The 19,538-nt window shown below is 43.5% G+C and overlaps 1 protein-coding gene across 3 annotated transcripts; it reads left to right on the top strand.

Moving 5' to 3' along the window:
* The first annotated feature begins 10,754 nt into the window (after positions 1 to 10,754).
* Positions 10,755 to 13,912, top strand: LOC124022012 (zymogen granule membrane protein 16-like). Of its 3 annotated transcripts, none has more exons than XM_046337067.1 (5): positions 10,755 to 10,845; positions 11,165 to 11,182; positions 11,329 to 11,381; positions 11,658 to 11,826; positions 13,011 to 13,912. In XM_046337067.1, the coding sequence occupies exons 3-5, from the start codon at positions 11,330 to 11,332 to the stop codon at positions 13,375 to 13,377; spliced, it is 588 nt and encodes a 195-aa protein (XP_046193023.1). In that variant the 5' UTR covers positions 10,755 to 10,845; positions 11,165 to 11,182; position 11,329; the 3' UTR covers positions 13,378 to 13,912. The 3 variants fall into 3 exon arrangements, with proteins under 3 accessions (XP_046193023.1, XP_046193022.1, XP_046193021.1); XM_046337066.1 differs by having other exon boundaries at positions 10,759 to 10,849; XM_046337065.1 differs by having other exon boundaries at positions 10,799 to 10,845; positions 11,165 to 11,381.
* Positions 13,913 to 19,538: the final 5,626 nt, after the last annotated feature.

Genomic DNA, 19,538 nt, shown 5'->3' with positions numbered 1-19,538 from the left:
AGGGGTGGTTGACCTGACAGGTAAAACGTGTATGTTATTTCCTCCCTAGGGGTGGTTGACCTGACAGGTAAAACGTGTATGTTATTTCCCCCTAGGGGTGGTTGACCTGACAGGTAAAACGTGTATGTTATTTCCCCCTAGGGGTTGTTGAAAGGTAAAACGTGTATGTTATTTCCCCCTATGGGTGGTTGACCTGACAGGTAAAACGTGTATGTTATTCCCCCCTCTAGGGGTGGTTGACCTGACAGGTAAAACGTGTATGTTATTTCCCCCCTAGGGGTGGTTGACCTGACAGGTAAAACGTGTATGTTATTTCCCCCTAGGGGTGGTTGACCTGACAGGTAAAACGTGTATGTTATTTCCCCCCTAGGGGTGGTTGACCTGACAGGTAAAACGTGTATGTTATTTCCCCCCCCCTAGGGGTGGTTGACCTGACAGGTAAAAACGTGACAGGTAAAACGTGTATGTTATTTCCCCCCCTAGGGGTGGTTGACCTGACAGGTAAAACGTGTATGTTATTTCCCCCCTAGGGGTGGTTGACCTGACAGGTAAAACGTGGTTATTCCCCCTAGGTGTGGTTGACCTGACTGGTAAAACGTGTATGTTATTTTCCTCCCTAGGGGTGGTTGACCTGACAAGTAAAACGTTTATGTTATCTCCTCCCTGGGGTGGTTGACCTGACAGGTAAAACGTGTATGTTATTTCCCCCCCTAGGGGTGGTTGACCTGACAGGTAAAACGTGTATGTTATTCCCCCCCTAGGGGTGGTTGACCTGACTGGTAAAACGTGTATGTTATTTTCCTCCCTAGGGGTGGTTGACCTGACAAGTAAAACGTTTATGTTATCTCCTCCCTGGGGTGGTTGACCTGACAGGTAAAACGTGTATGTTATTTCCCCCCCTAGGGGTGGTTGACCTGACAGGTAAAACATGTATGTTATTTCCCCCCTAGGGGTGGTTGACCTGACAGGTAAAACGTGTATGTTATTTTCTCCCCTAGGGGTGGTTGACCTGACAGGTGAAACGTGTATGTTATTTCCCCTCTAGGGGTGGTTGACCTGACAGGTAAAACGTGTATGTTATTTCCCCCCTAGGGGTGGTTGACCTGACAGGTAAAACGTGTATGTTATTTCCCCCCCTAGGGGTTGTTGAACTGACAGGTAAAACGTGTATGTTATTTCCCCCCCCCTATGGGTGGTTGACCTGACAGGTAAAACGTGGTTATTCCCCCCCTCTAGGGGTGGTTGACCTGACAGGTAAAACGTGTATGTTATTTCCCCCTAGGGGTGGTTGACCCACAGGTAAAACATGTATGTTATTTCCCCCTAGGGGTTGTTGACCTGACAGGTAAAACGTGTATGTTATTTCCCCCTAGGGGTGGTTGACCTGACAGGTAAAACGTGTATGTTATCCCCCCCTAGGGGTGGTTGACCTGACAGGTAAAAACGTGACAGGTAAAACGTGTATGTTATTTCCCCCCCTAGGGGTGGTTGACCTGACAGGTAAAACGTGTATGTTATTTCCCCCCTAGGGGTGGTTGACCTGACAGGTAAAACGTGTATGTTATTCCCCCCCTAGGGGTGGTTGACCTGACTGGTAAAACGTGTATGTTATTTTCCTCCCTAGGGGTGGTTGACCTGACAAGTAAAACGTTTATGTTATCTCCTCCCTGGGGTGGTTGACCTGACAGGTAAAACGTGTATGTTATTTCCCCCCCTAGGGGTGGTTGACCTGACAGGTAAAATGTGTATGTTATTTCTCCCCCTAGGGGTTGTTGACCTGACAGGTAAAACGTGTATGTTATTCCCCCCCCCCCCCTAGGGGTGGTTGACCTGACAGGTAAAACGTGTATGTTATTTCCTCCCTAGGGGTGGTTGAGCTGACAGGTAAAACGTGTATGTTATTTCCCCCCCTAGGGGTGGTTGACCTGACAGGTAAAACGTGTATGTTATTTCTCCCCCTAGGGGTGGTTGACCTGACAGGTAAAACGTGTATGTTATTTCTCCCCCTAGGGGTGGTTGACCTGACAGGTAAAACGTGTATGTTATTTCCTCCCTAGGGGTGGTTGACCTGACAGGTAAAACGTGTATGTTATTTCCTCCCTAGGGGTGGTTGACCTGACAGGTAAAACGTGTATGTTATTTCCCCCCTAGGGGTGGTTGACCTGACAGGTAAAACGTGTATGTTATTTCCCCCCCTAGGGGTGGTTGACCTGACAAGTAAAACGTTTATGTTATCTCCTCCCTGGGGTGGTTGACCTGACAGGTAAAACGTGTATGTTATTTCCCCCCCTAGGGGTGGTTGACCTGACAGGTAAAACATGTATGTTATTTCCCCCCTTGGGGTGGTTGACCTGACAGGTAAAACGTGGATTCCCCCTAGGTGTGGTTGACCTGACAAGTAAAACGTGTATATTATCTCCTCCCTGGGTGGTTGACCTGACAGGTAAAACGTGTATGTTATTTCCCCCTAGGGGTGGTTGACAGGTAAAACGTGTATGTTATTTCCCCAACCTGACAGGTAAAACGTGTATGTTATTCCCCCCTACTAGGGGTGGTTGACCTGACAGGTAAAACGTGTATGTTATTTTCCTCCCTAGGTGTGGTTGACCTGACAAGTAAAACGTGTATGTTATCTCCTCCCTGGGGTGGTTGACCTGACAGGTAAAACGTGTATGTTATTTCCCCCCCTAGGGGTGGTTGACCTGACAAGTAAAACGTGTATGTTATTTCCCCCCTAGGGGTGGTTGACCTGACAGGTAAAACATTTATTTTCCTCCCTAACCTGAAGGAGGAGGGTTATTATCTCCTCCCTGGGGTGGTTGACCTGACAGGTCAAACATTTGAGTTATTTCCCCCAATGGTTGACCTGAAGGTAAAACGTGATGTTATTTGCCCTCTAGGGGTGGTTGACCTGACAGGTGTGTATGTTATTTCCCCCTAGGGGTAGTTGACCTGACAGGTAAAACGTGTATGTTATTCCCCCCTAGGTGTGGTTGACCTGACAAGTAAAACGTGTATATTATCTCCTCCCTGGGGTGGTTGACCTGACAGGTAAAACGTGTATGTTATTTCCCCCCCTAGGGGTGGTTGACCTGACAGGTAAAACGTGTATGTTATTTCCCCCCTAGGGGTGGTTGACCTGACAGGTAAAACGTGTATGTTATTCCCCCTACTAGGGGTGGTTGACCCCAAAAGTTATTTTCCTCCCTAGGTGTGGTTGACCTGACAAGTTATGTTATCTCCTCCCTGGGGTGGTTGACCTGACAGGTAAAACGTGTATTTATTTCCCCCTAGGGGTGGTTACCTGACAATGAAGGAGGTGGTTGACCTGACAGGTCAAACATTTTTCCTCCCTAGGTTGGTTGACCTGACAAGTAAAACCAATGAAGGACCTGACAGGTAAAACGTGTATGTTATTTCCCCCTAGGGGTGGTTGACCTGACAGGTAAAACGTGTATGTTATTTCCCCCTATGGTTGACCTGACAGGTAAAACGTGGGTATGTTATTCCCCCTACTAGGGGTGGTTGACCTGACAGGTAAAACGTGTATGTTATTCCCCCACTAGGGGTGGTTGACCTGACAGGTTGAGGTTACCCCCTAACCTGAAGGTGAAACGTTATGTTATTTCCCCTCTAGGGGTGGTTGACCTGACAGGTAAAACGTGAGGTTATTTCCCCTAGGGGTGGTTGACCTGAAGGAGGAGGGTTATTTCCTCACTAGGGGTGGTTGACCTGACAGGTAAAACGTGTATGTTATTTCCCCCTAGGGGTGGTTGACCTGACAGGTAAAACGTGTATGTTATTTCCTCCCTAGGGGTGGTTGACCTGACAGGTAAAACGTGTATGTTATTTCCCCCTAGGGGTGGTTGACCTGACAGGTAAAACGTATGTTATTTCCCCAAACTGACAGGTAAAACGGATGTTATTTCCCCCTATGGGTTTGACCTGACAGGTAAAACGTGTATGTTATTCCCCCCTCTAGGGGTGGTTGACCTGACAGGTAAAACGTGTATGTTATTTCCCCCTAGGGGTGGTTGACCTGACAGGTAAAACGTGTATGTTATTTCCCCCTATGTTATTTCCCCCCCTAGGGGTGGTTGACCTGACAGGTAAAACGTTGATGTTATCCCCCCCCCCATGGTTGAAGGAAAAACGGAGGGTTATGTTATTTCCCCCTAGGGTGGTTGACCTGACAGGTGTGTATGTTATTTCCCCCTAGGGGTGGTTGACCTGACAGGTAAAACGTGTATGTTATTCCCCCTAGGTGTGGTTGACCTGACTGGTAAAACGTGTATGTTATTTTCCTCCCTAGGGTGGTTGACACATTTTTATGTTATCTCCTCCCTGGGGTGGTTGACCTGACAGGTAAAACGTGATGTTATTTCCCCCTAGGGGTGGTTGACCTGACAGGTAAAACGTGTATGTTATTCCCCCCTAGGGGTGGTTGACCTGACTGGTAAAACGTGTAGGTTATTTTCCTCCCTAGGGGTGGTTGACCTGACAAGTCGTTTATGTTATCTCCTCCCTGGGGTGGTTGACCCCACAGAAGGATGTTATTTCCCCCTAGGGTGGTTGACCTGACAGGTAAAACATTTGTTATTTCCCCCTAGGGGTGGTTTACCTGACAGGTAAAATGATTTTCCTCCCTAGGGGTGGTTGACCTGACAGGTGTTATGTTATTTCCCCTCTAGGGTGGTTGACACATTTGATGTTATTTCCCCAACCTGAAGGTAAAACGTGTATGTTATTTCCCCCTAGGGGTGGTTGACCTGACAGGTAAAACGTGTATGTTATTTCCTCCCTAGGGGTGGTTGACCTGACAGGTAAAACATGTATGATATTCCCCCTAGGGGTGGTTGACCCTGACAGGTAAAACGTGTATGTTATTCCCCCTCTAGGGGTGGTTGACCTGACAGGTAAAACGTGTATGTTATTTCCCCCTAGGGGTGGTTGACCTGACAGGTAAAACGTGTATGTTATTTCCTCCCTGGGGTGGTTGACCTGACAGGTAAAACGTGTAGGAGGGGTGGTTGACCTGACAGGTAAAACGTGGTCCCCCTAGGGGTGGTTGACAAAACGTGTATGTTATGTCCCCCTAGGGGTGGTTGACCTGACAGGTAAAACGTGTATGTTATTCCCCCTAGGGGTGGTTGACCTGACAGGTAAAACGTGTATGTTATTTCCCCCTAGGGGTGGTTGACCTGACAGGTAAAACGTGTATGTTATTTCCCCCCCTAGGGGTGGTTGACCTGACAGGTAAAACGTGTATGTTATTTCTCCCCCTAGGGGTGGTTGACCTGACAGGTAAAACGTGACAGGTAAAATGTGTATGTTATTCCCCCCCCTAGGGGTGGTTGACCTGACTGGTAAAACGTGTATGTTATCCCCCCCCCCTAGGGGTGGTTGACCTGACAGGTAAAACGTGTATGTTATTCCCCCCCTAGGGGTGGTTGACCTGACAGGTTGTATGTTATTTCCCCCTAGGGGTGGTTGACCTGACAGGTAAAACGTGTATGTTATTTCCCCCAAGGGGTGGTTGACCTGACAGGTAAAACGTGTATGTTATTTCCTCCCTAGGGGTGGTTGACCTGACAGGTAAAACGTGTGAGGGGTGGTTGACCTGACAGGTAAAACGTGATGTTATTTCCTCCCTAGGGGTGGTTGACCTGACAGGTAAAATGTGTATGTTATTTCCCCCCCTAGGGGTGGTTGACCTGACAGGTAAAATGTGTATGTTATTTCCCCCCCCTAGGGGTGGTTGACCTGACAGGTAAAACGTGTATGTTATTTGCCCTCTAGGGGTGGTTGACCTGACAGGTAAAACGTGTATGTTATTTCCTCCCTAGGGGTGGTTGACCTGACAGGTAAAACGTGTATGTTATTTCCCCCTAGGGGTGGTTGACCTGACAGGTAAAACGTGTATGTTATCATGGTTGACCTGACAGGTAAAACGTGTATGTTATTTCCCCCCTAGGGGTGGTTGACCTGAAGGTAAAACGTGAGGGGGTGGTTGACCTGACAGGTAAAACGTGTATGTTATTTCCCCCTAGGGGTGGTTGACCTGACAGGTAAAACGTGTATGTTATTTCCCCCTAGGGGTGGTTGACCTGACAGGTAAAACGTGTATGTTATTCCCCCTAGGGGTGGTTGACCTGACAGGTAAAACGTGGTTATTTATTCCCCCTAGGGGTGGTTGACCTGACAGGTAAAACGTATGTTATTTCCCCCTAGGGGGTTGACCTGACAGGTAAAACGTGTGATTTCCTGACCTGAAGGTAAACGTGTATGTTATTTCCCCCTAGGGGTGGTTGACCTGACAGGTAAAACGTGTATGTTATTTCCCCCTAGGGGTGGTTGACCTGACAGGTAAAACGTGTATGTTATTTCCTCCCTAGGGGTGGTTGACCTGACAGGTAAAACGTGTATGTTATTTCCCCCTAGGGGTGGTTGACCTGACAGGTAAAACGTGTATTCCCTAGGGGTGGTTGACCTGACAGGTAAAATGGATGTTATTTCCCCCTAGGGTGGTTGACCTGACAGGTAAAACGTGTATGTTATTTCCCCCTAGGGGTGGTTGACCTGACAGGTAAAACGTGTATGTTATTTGCCCTCTAGGGGTGGTTGACCTGACAGGTAAAACGTGTATGTTATTTCCTCCCTAGGGGTGGTTGACCTGACAGGTAAAACGTGTATGTTATTTCCCCCTAGGGGTGGTTGACCTGAAAAAACGTGTATGTTATGTTGACCTGACAGGGGTGACCCTAGGGGTGACAGGTAAAACGTGTATGTTATTTCCCCCTAGGGGTGGTTGACCTGACAGGTAAAACGTGTATGTTATTTCCCCCTAGGGGTGGTTGACCTGACAGGTAAAACGTGTATGTTATTTCCTCCCTAGGGGTGGTTGACCTGACAGGTAAAACGTGTATGTTATTTCCCCCTAGGGGTGGTTGACCTGACAGGGTATGTTATTTCCTCCTAGGGGTGGTTGACATTTGTATGTTACCCCCCCTAGGGGTTGACCTGACAGGTTGATGAAGGAAAACGTGTATGTTATTTCCCCCTAGGGGGTTGTTGACCTGACAGGTAAAACGTGTATGTTATTTCCCCAGGGGTGGTTGACCTGACAGGTAAAACGTGTATGTTATTTCCCCCCCTAGGGGTGGTTGACCTGACAGGTAAAACGTGTATGTTATTTCCCCCTAGGGGTGGTTGACCTGACAGGTAAAACGTGTATGTTATTTCCCCCCTAGGGGTGGTTGACCTGACAGGTAAAACGTGTTGTTATTCCCCCCCCAATAGGGGTGGTTGACCTGACAGGTAAAACGGAGGGGTGGTTGACCTGACAGGTAAAAACGTGACAGGTAAAACGTGTATGTTATGGTTCCCGGGAAATAACCTGACTATTTTTTTCCCCCTAGGGTTCCCCCTAGGGGTGGTTGACCTGACAGGTAAATGAAGGGGTGGTTGACCTGACAGGTAAAAAGTGTATGTTATTTCCCCCCAATAGGGGTGGTTGACCTGACAGGGTAAAACGTGTATGTTATTTCCCCCTGTTTAGAGGGGTGGTTGACCTGACAGGTAAAACGTTATGTTATTTCCCCCTAGGGGTGGTTGACCTGACAGGTAAAACGTGTATGTTATTTCCCCCTGAGGAGGTGGTTCCTGCTGAGATACGGCTACAACCGGTCTCCTGAAGTTTGGTCACGATGCTGGTGAAGAGCAGGAGATGGAGCCGTTATGCCCAGGTGTCTGGGAAGTACAACCCTGAAGGAAACTCACATCTTTGGTGTTACCCCAACAGGGGGCGCTTACCGAGGTTACCCCAATGAAGGAGGAGCCCTACCATGTCTCCTTCAACTTTTACCCATGAATGAGCTGAAGGAGGCTTAGCTGTCACATTTGAGGTTACCCCAATGAAGGAGGAGGGTTATGCCGACATGGAGGGTTATGTACGGGTCACATTTGAGGTTACCCAATGAAGGAGGAGGGTCCATTTGAGCCTACCCCAATGAAGGAGGAGGGTATTGGTGTACCCCAATTGGAAAAAGGCTGGAAATAATTTGAGGGGAAAAGTATGTCTCAATCTTTAGGTTGGTTCCCATTTGAGGTGAAGGAGATTAAACCTTTGAGTTAGTTCCTTTTAGTGGAGATTCTCCATTGAGCATGATTTTTAGTCAAAGAGTTACCCCAAAAGGAGGAGGGTTATGTATCTGGATTACCCCAATGGGAGGAACTGACCCATTTGATTTGAAGAGGTTTGACATTTGAGGTTACCCCAATGAAGGAGGACTGTTTTTATGTACGGTATTTGAGGTTTAAGGAGGAGGGTGAGCCATTTGAGGTTACCCCAATGAAGGAGGAGGTTTAGGGTATCATTGATTATTTTCTAAATATGCACGGGTCATTTTTGAGGTTACCCCAATGAAGGAGGAGGGTTATGTACGGGTCACATTTGAGGTTACCCCAATGAAGGAGGAGGGTTATGTACGGGTCACATTTGAGGTTACCCCAATGAAGGAGGAGGGTTATGTACGGGTCACATTTGAGGTTACCCCAATGAAGGAGGAGGGTTATGTACGGGTCACATTTGAGGTTACCCCAATGAAGGAGGAGAGGTCACATTTGAGGTTACCCCAATGAAGGAGGAGGGTTATGTACGGGTCACATTTGAGGTTACCCCAATGAAGGAGGAGGGTTATGTACGGGTCACATTTGAGGTTACCCCAATGAAGGAGGAGGGTTATGTACGGGTCACATTTGAGGTTACCCCAATGAAGGAGGAGGGTTATGTACGGGTCACATTTGAGGTTACCCCAATGAAGGAGGAGGGTTATGTACGGGTCACATTTGAGGTTACCCCAATGAAGGAGGAGGGTTATGTACGGGTCACATTTGAGGTTACCCCAATGAAGGAGGAGGGTTATGTACGGGTCACATTTGAGGTTACCCCAATGAAGGAGGAGGGTTATGTACGGGTCACATTTGAGGTTACCCCAATGAAGGAGGAGGGTTATGTACGGGTCACATTTGAGGTTACCCCAATGAAGGAGGAGGGTTATGTACGGGTCACATTTGAGGTTACCCCAATGAAGGAGGAGGGTTATGTACGGGTCACATTTGAGGTTGTATTTACCACAACAAATTAAAAGATGAGTATGTTTGAGTTTATCAAAATACATTTAATATACGTTAGTTCAGCTTGTTATCTTAGCGTTGTACTGCAAACAAATGTTTTGTATGTGTCACACCCTGATCTGGCTCACCTGTCCTTGTGATTGTCTCCACCCCCTCCAGGTGTCGCTAATTATCCCTAGTGTATTTATCCCTGTGTTTCCTGTCTCTCTGTGCCAGTCAACCAGCGGTTTTCCTTGCCCCTATTTTTACCAACCTCTGTTCATTTCTATTCCTCCTGGATTCAACTCTTGCCTGTCCTGACTCCGAACCCGCCTGCCTGACCTCTCTGCCTGTTCTGACTACCAGCCTGCCTATCCCCTTGTATACTGTTTTGGACTCAGATCTAGTTCCTGACCCCTGCCTGGCCTGACTTCGAGACTGCCTATGGCCTGGTACTGTTTGGTCTCTGACCTGGTTTATGAACTCTCGCCTGACCCCGACCTGGCTTTGCCTACTCTCTTTGTTATAATAAATATCAGAGCTCAACCATCTGCGTCCTGTGTCTGCATTTGGGTCTCGCCTTGTGCCCTTATAGTAAGGGAAGCTACCAGCTGGGCACAGACGACAATTCAAAGTCTACTCCACATTGGTTCAACATAATTTCATTAAAATGATGTGGAAACAACATTTATTCAACCAGTTTGTGCCCAATGGGTAGTTATTGAGATAAATGCACATTTTATCCCAACTAAAAGAAAATAGATAACTCAACTTACATCCAGTAAAGTTGTTAAAATTGCAATTTTGATTTATATTGACCTTTTAATTTATCTTTTTTTAAATGTATTTTTACTTTTTAGCACTTAAGTCCTACATTATATATTTCTATTAATGTGTTAATTGAACCATCAAATATTATGGATAGGTAGTAACAAGTTCCTCGGGGTATTTCATCTTGTCATTTGTATACAAACTTTTATTTTATCACTTTGTAGCTTCTACTGATATTTTTCTGGTTAGTTTGCAGAAAAATAAATCAGATTGTTATCCTGTAGTAACATGAACAGGTTGCCAGTGATTTAATGAAGATGTGAATATTGTAACAGACTAACGAAAACATTGGACAATAATGGAGACGAAAAATTGAGAATCTCGTCTGTACATCTAGAATTAAATTGAAATACGTGTACTGAAACAAATGTTCTACAATAAAATACTGTAGGTATTTGAGCAAACCAATGAACTAACCATCCTGTTAATGATCAGATCCACATGTATTTTTCAGCATGTTAATGTTTGAAGGGAAGGAGTTCCTCTTGGTGTAATAAAACAACTGAAGATTGAGAGACTGATTTTGAGCGATTTTCGTACACATTCATACAATTTTGGTATATTCTTTTAATTCTTCGGTTGCTAGATTGTATATTTTTTTAATCCCTATTTCAGATCATTAATTTGTTACAAATTCAAAAGAACACAATTATTATTTCCTTATAGTATTTCCTTGATACTCCCTCCCAAAGTAGCTCGACCAATTAGTAAACAATGTCTGACTTCTCAATAGTGACTGACTAAACGTGTTCTTTGTCATGATCCTTCCATCTAGAGCTGATGTAATGTTCAGCAGGTATAAATGCAGTTCTTAGAGGAAGCAGTAGACTAGAAGGACCTGGCAGAGACAGAGAGACAAGAAGCTTTCACAGGTTTTCACACACATCTCAAGATAGCACTGTGGGTAACTACACAACTAACTAAATTGAAAATGTGCACTTGTATTTAATGCATAATACTGGTGTGGGAAATGTTATGAAGTTAATACTCATTATCTCTTGGTACTTGGGCACAAACATTTTGGCCCTTTTGCCTCTAAATTGAAATTCAATGATCTGACATTATTTTTAATGTGACAGTAGCTTAACACTGCAAGAGTGATTGTAGTAAACAAGACGAGGTTCAACTTTTTAGAGACGTTTTATAACATTTCACATTCAACAATGGTTTGTTGTTAGTTACATCACAATTTAAAAGGTTATTTTCTTTTCCCTCCTAGGAAACACTGACCTGACAGGTAAAATGACTTATTTGTTTTGACAAACTACTATGAAAAACATTATTAACTATATTATTTAAAGTTTTACCATTTAAAGTGAAACGGAGTGAGAGTGAAATTGACTGAAATTAAAGGTCTTAAGTGATGATGCCTCACTTTTGCAGAATGTTCTTAATCCTGGTTGTCACAATGTTCTTGGCTGGCTGCTTGGCTTTGCGTGAGTTATAAAAATACAATTCTGAATTACAATGATAACATAATAGCTTTTGTGCTTTCACCAATTTGTCTTTTTCAGTTAGACTTAGGAGTTCTTCTTGGAGACATGAACTAATGTATTAAATCATTGCAGAATGTACTTCAGTTAATTCATCTGCACTTTATTCATAATGTAAAGATCTTTCAGAAATGTGTTGGTAAAAATAAAATGATGTATATATAAATATGTATTATTAATATAGTAAATATAGTAAACATATTGGCCATGTTATTTTAGCCATCAAAGACCCCTACTCGTATTCCTCTGCTGTGGGTCAAGGACTTGGCACTCCATTTGCTTCCTACGGTGAGGGACGCATCACGGGAGTCAGAGTGTGGGAGACCAACAACAACAACTACTACTACTACTACTACTACAACTACAACAGCAACAACTACATCAGCGGGTGAGCAGACTCTGACATCACTGACTCAGTCCAACTACACTACCCAACAAACACCACTGACTCTGTCCAACTACACTATCCAACAAACACCACTGACTCAGTCCAACTACACTATCCAACAAACACCACTGACTCAGTCCAACTACACTATCCAACAAACACCACTGACTCAGTCCAACTACACTATCCAACAAACACCACTGACTCAGTCCAACTACACTATCCAACAAACACCACTGACTCAGTCCAACTACACTATCCAACAAACACCACTGACTCAGTCCAACTACACTATCCAACAAACACCACTGTCGCTCTTAGGTGTGCATTCACCTTATGGAAGGTTAGGTGAGTTAAAGAGGTGGGGTTTCAGGTGTCTCCGGAAGGTGGTGATTGACTCCGCTGTCCTGGCGAGGGAGTTTGTTCCACCATTGGGGGCCAACTACACTACCCAACAAACACCACTGACTCAGTCCAACTACACTATCCAACAAACACCACTGACTCAGTCCAACTACACTATCCAACAAACACCACTGACTCAGTCCAACTACACTATCCAACAAACACCACTGACTCAGTCCAACTACACTATCCAACAAACACCACTGACTCAGTCCAACTACACTATCCAACAAACACCACTGACTCAGTCCAACTACACTATCCAACAAACACCACTGACTCAGTCCAACTACACTATCCAACAAACACCACTGACTCAGTCCAACTACACTATCCAACAAACACCACTGACTCAGTCCAACTACACTATCCAACAAACACCACTGACTCAGTCCAACTACACTATCCAACAAACACCACTGACTCAGTCCAACTACACTATCCAACAAACACCACTGACTCAGTCCAACTACACTACCCAACAAACACCACTGACTCAGTCCAACTACACTACCCAACAAACACCACTGACTCAGTCCAACTACACTATCCAACAAACACCACTGACTCAGTCCAACTACACTGCACAACAGACTTTCTTTCTTTCTTTGTTGTGTTTATTACATATTCAGTTTATGACCAAACAATATTGTTATCGTATCTAACCCAGAGGACAATGTAAAATGTAATTCCTTGATATTCTCTGATGCTACCTGCTGTCTCGGTCTGAATGTGCCTTATCAAAACACAACCAACGTGAAAAGCTTCCTCTGTTTTAGGTTCCAGCTGAAATACGGCAACACCTGGTCTCCTGTGTTCGGTAACGAAGGGAGTGTAAAGCAGGTGATGGAGCTGTTTAATGATGAGGCCATCGTTGAGGTGTCTGGGAAGTACAACCCAGCAGACTACATCTGCTACCTGGTGTTAACCACCAACATGGGGCGCACTCTGTCAGCCGGCCTGCCCAACCAGGTCTCCTTCAACTTCTACCCAACCAACATGGGCAATGAGCTGAGGATCCTCAGCGGTCGCTTCAACGGTGCCGGGATCACCTCCATCGGAGCCCACTGGGGATTGGTGGACATGGAAGGGGCTGGAAACAGTACACTGCAAACAGCACTGGAAACAGTAACTCCTATTTATTAGGGGGAAAATGCTTTTTAGTCCAGGAGTAAACTTACTCTTGGTCTAGGAAACTGACCCTATATGTTGGACGGATGTTTGATAGACGCTGACAGAACAGTTTTTATTTCACTATATGTTTTTTATTTCACTTTTATTTCACTGAATGAATTTGAATGTTTTGAGTACTTTGGAAGTATTTTTGAGGTGATTCCTCACTTGAAGCAGTAATAAAATATTTCTTAATGTATTCAAAATTCATTCAGTTCAAATTCTCATGAAGCATCCATTAGATAGGAATATTAAAACAGTCCTGTCAGCTTGGGTCAACATGCGTTGTTTTCACATTTTATCACAATAAAGGAAAGAATCATATTGGATTTAAAGGATGAATTATATCTTTGATTAATGGAACAATCTAATATTATGGGGAGATAATAGTGTTTCAGGGTGTTTCACCTTCACTATTTTATACACACTACATTTGTTATGTGTTGTTCCTTTTCTGCTACATCTGCTTCTGGACATTAGAATAAAAAGCATATCTTTAATCATTATATTTCATTGTCTTCCTTTTGATAAGCATATACATACAGTAGTGACCAGAAGCTACGATAAACTAATCTGTCATCTTAACAAACCTTACCTCAATGGTGTCAATAAGGAACTACATTTATAACAGCAACGCCCATCCAATAGTAATGAAGGGAAAAAATGGATAGTTACATATCGGGATATTATTTTCCACGATATATCATGTCGTATCACATCAACAATATCAAACTATTGTTTTTGTGCTACTTGGCTGTCCCTGCACCAAAACTCTTATTTTCCTTCATAGACTGTTCTCCATTTTCATTTGAAATAGGAAGCACATATTTGGAGGAAATGTTATTTCCATTATTTTCTCATTCTAGTCTCTCTGCCACAGACATATAGTGAGCAATGTTTGGAACATCGAATCACAATAAATAACAGTATATAACCACAATAAGTGTAGAATCATGAGAATCATAATACATATCATATCAACACCATATCATTGTTATACTATGGGGCTGCATAGTGTTTTAGTTAAAGCTAAAGTCTGAGATTTGGGAAGCTGTTCAATGTACAGCTGTATACCAAAACAAGTGGTGGGGAGGGACACCACTTTGTTACAAATCACAGACTGTGTGGATGGTCAAGATTAGACAGTTTGATAGATGGGGTTTATACAGTATATGGATGGTCTAGATTAGACAGTTTGATAGATGGGGTTTATACAGTATATGGATGGTCTAGATTAGACAGTTTGATAGATGGGGTTTATACAGTATATGGATGGTCTAGATTAGACAGTTTGATAGATGGGGTTTATACAGTATATGGATGGTCTAGATTAGACAGTTTGATAGATGGGGTTTATACAGTATATGGATGGTCTAGATTAGACAGTTTGATAGATGGGGTTTATACAGTATATGGATGGTCTAGATTAGACAGTTTGATAGATGGGGTTTATACAGTATATGGATGGTCTAGATTAGACAGTTTGATAGATGGGGTTTATACAGTATATGGATGGTCTAGATTAGACAGTTTGATAGATGGTGTTTATACAATATATGGATGGTTCAACAGTCAAAGCTGCTTAACTAGTTTTGGTGAGATAGAATGAAAAAATATATATTGTCTTTGTTTTACGGAATAAATTGAAACATCCTTAAAACATTGTCTTAGTCCCAGTAAATCCGAGCTAATTTGAGGAAGAGCCACCGATTTAAATGGGGCAAAAATTATATGGATTTTGCTGGATTTGCATTTAGTGTAATGTGGATGATACTGCAATGGGATGCCTGCAAATCTTAAAGAAATTATGTGATTTAAAAAATATATAGTTGTTAAACTACAATGCTACATTATAGCTTATTATAGAGTCTAAAATGTTAGCTTGACTACTGCTTCCCTACTGTATATTCAGACCAGAATCACTAAATAATCTGAGTAAATGTATCCCCTGTATTGGACCCTCAAAGCATCACAAAGCACAACCTGGGCAACATTTCAAATGATGTACAGTAGAATGAAAACTTGTCAAAAACACTACACTATCTTCACTGAACAAAAAATATAACATTTAAAACACAACATGTAAAGTGTTGGGCCCATGTTTCATGAGCTGAAATAAAATATCCCAAAAAATGTTCCAAACAAACAAAAAGCTTATTTCTCTCATTTCTTTTGTTTACATTGGTTAGTGAACATTTCTCCTTTGCCAAGACAGGTGTGGCATATCAAGAAGCTCATTAAACAGCATGATCATTATTAGGGATGCAGCGGTACAGCTGGCCCATGGTTTGGTATGTCTCACGGTTTGAGGGCCAAGGTACGGTTTCGGTATGTTTATATTTAAGAAAAGTGTGCGCTTGTATGACTCTCATACAGGGGACGAGTTTGCAACATGTTGCTCTTTATCTCCCAATCCAGTACATAGTAAACCATCATAGTGAGGTATCTTCCAGTACATAGTAAACCATCACAGTGAGGTATCTTCCAGTACATAGTAAACCATCACAGTGAGGTATCTTCCAGTACATAGTAAACCATCACAGTGAGGTATCTTCCAGTACATAGTAAACCATCACAGTGAGGTAGCTTCCAGTACATAGTAAACCATCACAGTGAGGTATCTTCCAGTACATAGTAAACCATCACAGTGAGGTATCTTCCAGTACATAGTAAACTTCACAGTGAGGTATCTTTGATTTGCTCTCCAACTATCAGTGGAGCTAGATAGGGTGTCTGTGTCAATTCGTTTTCAATTTATCTCTGTGATGTTTCATAGAGTTTGGCAATTACTTTGCTGCTGAAATGTGTGAGCGAGGGGACATTGTAGCGCGGTAAAAAAAAACACTGAAAAGGGATGCAAATCTTTGGCTATGAATACTCCCACTGCTTTCATTATTTCTTTATGTTTTTATGAATTTGTCGCAAATTGTTGGAAGCCAGCATCGAGAGATTGTTGTGTTTTCACTAACGAGTGGACTCTCCTTGCTCCAGCTCCACCTGCAAGGGATACGGCCAGGTGATGGCCACGTAAATGACACATTATGTTAGAAGTATTTTCACTCGAGTAGCTGACAGTGGCAAAGCAATGCTTGCTGACTGTACTGTGTTTGTTTACGGTCCTCTTACCCTCATCATCGTATTGAATGCTGAATCCAAAATGTTCCCACACAGCGGATTTGAAAGACGGCAGTGCCTCTGCTCGCAATTGTCACGGTGGAGCTGAGATAAAATTTGTTTTTAGTTTCCCATCTCTTCATGGGGCCCTTTTAAGGAGGTTACCTACTGAGATGTCATTGCGGTCATTGCAGTTGCCACATTTTGAGACATGTGGAGTAAAGTTTGTCAGCCCTCAGGAGACCCTTAACATCCTGGAACCCCAAGCAGTTGCATGCTGAGGCTGTTCACAAACTGTGTGTCTGGTTCTGTGGATCTCAATGTACAACGTGTGTGTAATCTGCAGCGCAATAAGCAAGTTTTGGAAATTATAGGAAAATGACAGGCATATCGTAATTCCGAGGTTCACGTGTGCGTATTGAACCGTAGGGGGCATTCCGAATGGTTCGACAACATACTGTGTACCGGTGCATCCCTAATCATTACACAGGTGCACCTTGCACTGGGAACAATAAAATGCCACTCTAAAATGTGCAGTTTTGTCACACAATACAATGCCACAGATGTCTCAAGTTTTGAGGGAGCAATTGGCACGCTGACTGCAGGAATGTCCACCAGCGCTGTTGCCAGAGGTTAATGTTAATTTCTCTACCAAAAGCCGCCTCCGTCATTTTAGAGAATTTGGCAGTACGTCCAACCAGCCCCATAAGCACAGACCACATGTAACCATGCCAGCCCAGGACCTCCACCACCTGCGGGATTGTCTGAGCCCGGTAAGAGGGACAGCTGATGTAACTGTGGGTTTGCACAACCAAAAACTTTCTGCACAAGCTGTCAGAAATCGTCTCAGTGAAGCTCATCTGTGTGCTCGTCTTTCTCACCCAGTGGTGGAAAAAGTACCCAATTGTCATACTTGAGTAAAATAAAAGTTAACTTAATAGAAAATGACTCAAGTAAAAGTGAAAGTCACCCAGTAAAATATTACTTGAGTAAAACTCTAAAATTATTTTTTATAACCTTTTTGATAGGGTATCAAAACGAAATGCAAATTGCTAAAATATACTTAAGTATCAAAAGTACAGGAATGTAGTGAAGTAAAAGTTGTCAAAAATATAAATAGTAAAGTACAGATACTCAAAAAAATGACATAAGTAGTACTTTAAAGTATTTTTACTAAAGTACTTTACACCACTGTCTTGACCAGACTGCAGATTGACATTTTAACTGACTTCGGTGGGCAAATTCTGACCTTCAATGGCCACTGGCACACTGGAGAAACAGATGAATCCCAGTTTCAAATATACAGGGCAGATGGAGGCCGTGTGTATGGAGTCATGTGGGTGAGCGGTTTGCTGATGTCAATGTTGTGAACATAGTGCCCCATGGTGGCGGTGGGTTTATAGTATGGCCAGGCATAAGCGGACAACGAATACAATTCTATTTTTATTGATGGTGATTAGAATGCACAGAGATACCGTGGCGAGATCCTGAGGCCCATTGTCGTGCCCTTCATCCGCTGCCTTCATCTCATGCTTCAGCATGATAACCCACTGCCCCATGTGGCAAGGATCTGTACACAATTCCAAGAAGCTGAGAATATCCCAGTTCTTCCATGGCCTGCATACACACCAGACATGTCAGTCATTGAGCAGGTTTGAATGCTCTGCACCGACATGTACGACAGTGTGTTCCAGTTCCTGCCAATAACCAGCAACTCCACACAGCCATTTTTATTATTAGTTTTTATTTTTATTTCACCTTTATTTAACCAGGTAGGCCAGTTGAGAACAAATTCTCATTTACAACTGCGACCTGGCCAAGATAAAGCAGAGCAGTGCAACACAAACAACAACACAGAGTTACACATGGAATAAACAAACATACAGTCAATAACACAATAGAAAAGTCTACAGTGTGTGCAAATGAGGTAAGATTAGGGTGGTAAGGCAATAAATAGGCCGTAGTGGCGAAGTAATTACAATTTAGCAATTAAACACTGGAGTGATAGATTTGCAGAAGATGAATGTGCAAGTAGAGATACTGGGGTGCAAAGGAGCACAAATAAATAAATAAAAATATGGGGATGAGATAGTTGGATGGGCTTTTTACAGATGGGCTATGTACAGGTGCAATGATCTGCAAGCTGCTCTGACAGCTGATGGTTAAAGTTAGAGAGGGAGATATGAGTCTCCAGCTTCAGTGACTTTTGCAATTCGTTCCAGTCATTTGCAGCAGAGAACTGGAAGGAAAGGCAGCCAAAGGAGAAATTGGCTTTGGGGGTGACCAGTGAAATACACCTGCTGGAGTGCGTGCTATGGGTGGGTGCTGCTATGGTGAACAGTGAGCTGAGATAAGGGGGGGCTTTACCTAGCAAAGACTTATAGATGATCTGGAGCCAGTGGGTTTAGAGACGAATATGAAGCGAGGGCAAGCCAACGAGATCATACAGGTCGCAGTGGTGGGTTGTATATGGGCTTTGGTGACAAAACGGATGGCACTGTGATAGACTGCATCCAACTTGCTGAGTAGAGGGTTGGAAGCTATTTGTAAATGACATCGCCGAAGTCAAGGATCGGTAGGATAGTCAGTTTTACGAGGGTATTTTTGCCAGCATGAGTGAAGGATGCTTTGTTTACGAAATAGGAAGCCGATTCTAGGTTTAATTTTGGATTGGAGGTGCTTAATGTGAGTCTGGAAGGAGAATTTACAGTCTAACCAGACACCTAGGTATTTGTAGTTGTCCACATATTCTAAGTCCGAACCGTCCAGATTAGTGATGCTAGACAGGCGGGCAGGTCCGGGCAGCGATCGGTTGAAGAGCATGCATTTAGTTTACTTGCATTTAAGAGCAGTTGGAGGCCACGGAAGGAGAGTTGTATGACATTGAAGCTTGTCTGGAAGATAGTTAACAGAGTGTCCAAAAAAAGGGACAGACGTATACAGAATGGTGTCATCTGCATAGAGGTGGATCAGAGAATCACCAGCTGCAAGAGTGACATCATTGATGTATAGAGACAGCC

The sequence above is a fragment of the Oncorhynchus gorbuscha genome, unplaced genomic scaffold, assembly GCF_021184085.1.
Source record: "Oncorhynchus gorbuscha isolate QuinsamMale2020 ecotype Even-year unplaced genomic scaffold, OgorEven_v1.0 Un_scaffold_1259, whole genome shotgun sequence".
In the NCBI taxonomy this organism is placed as follows: Eukaryota; Metazoa; Chordata; class Actinopteri; order Salmoniformes; family Salmonidae; genus Oncorhynchus; species Oncorhynchus gorbuscha.
The sequence above is the reverse complement of the archived record's forward strand: the minus strand, read 5'-3'. Positions and strand labels throughout refer to the sequence as shown.

What these genes read in the sequence shown, in the direction of transcription:
- LOC124022012 (XM_046337065.1), top strand. Translation starts at nt 11,309, where the DNA reads ATGATGCCTCACTTTTGCAGAATGTTCTTAATCCTGGTTGTCACAATG. An exon ending in GGCTGGCTGCTTGGCTTTGC is followed by an intron (nt 11,382 to 11,657) that starts GTGAGTTATAAA and finishes ATGTTATTTTAG; the next exon opens with CCATCAAAGACCCCTACTCG. An exon ending in AGCAACAACTACATCAGCGG is followed by an intron (nt 11,827 to 13,010) that starts GTGAGCAGACTC and finishes CCTCTGTTTTAG; the next exon opens with GTTCCAGCTGAAATACGGCA.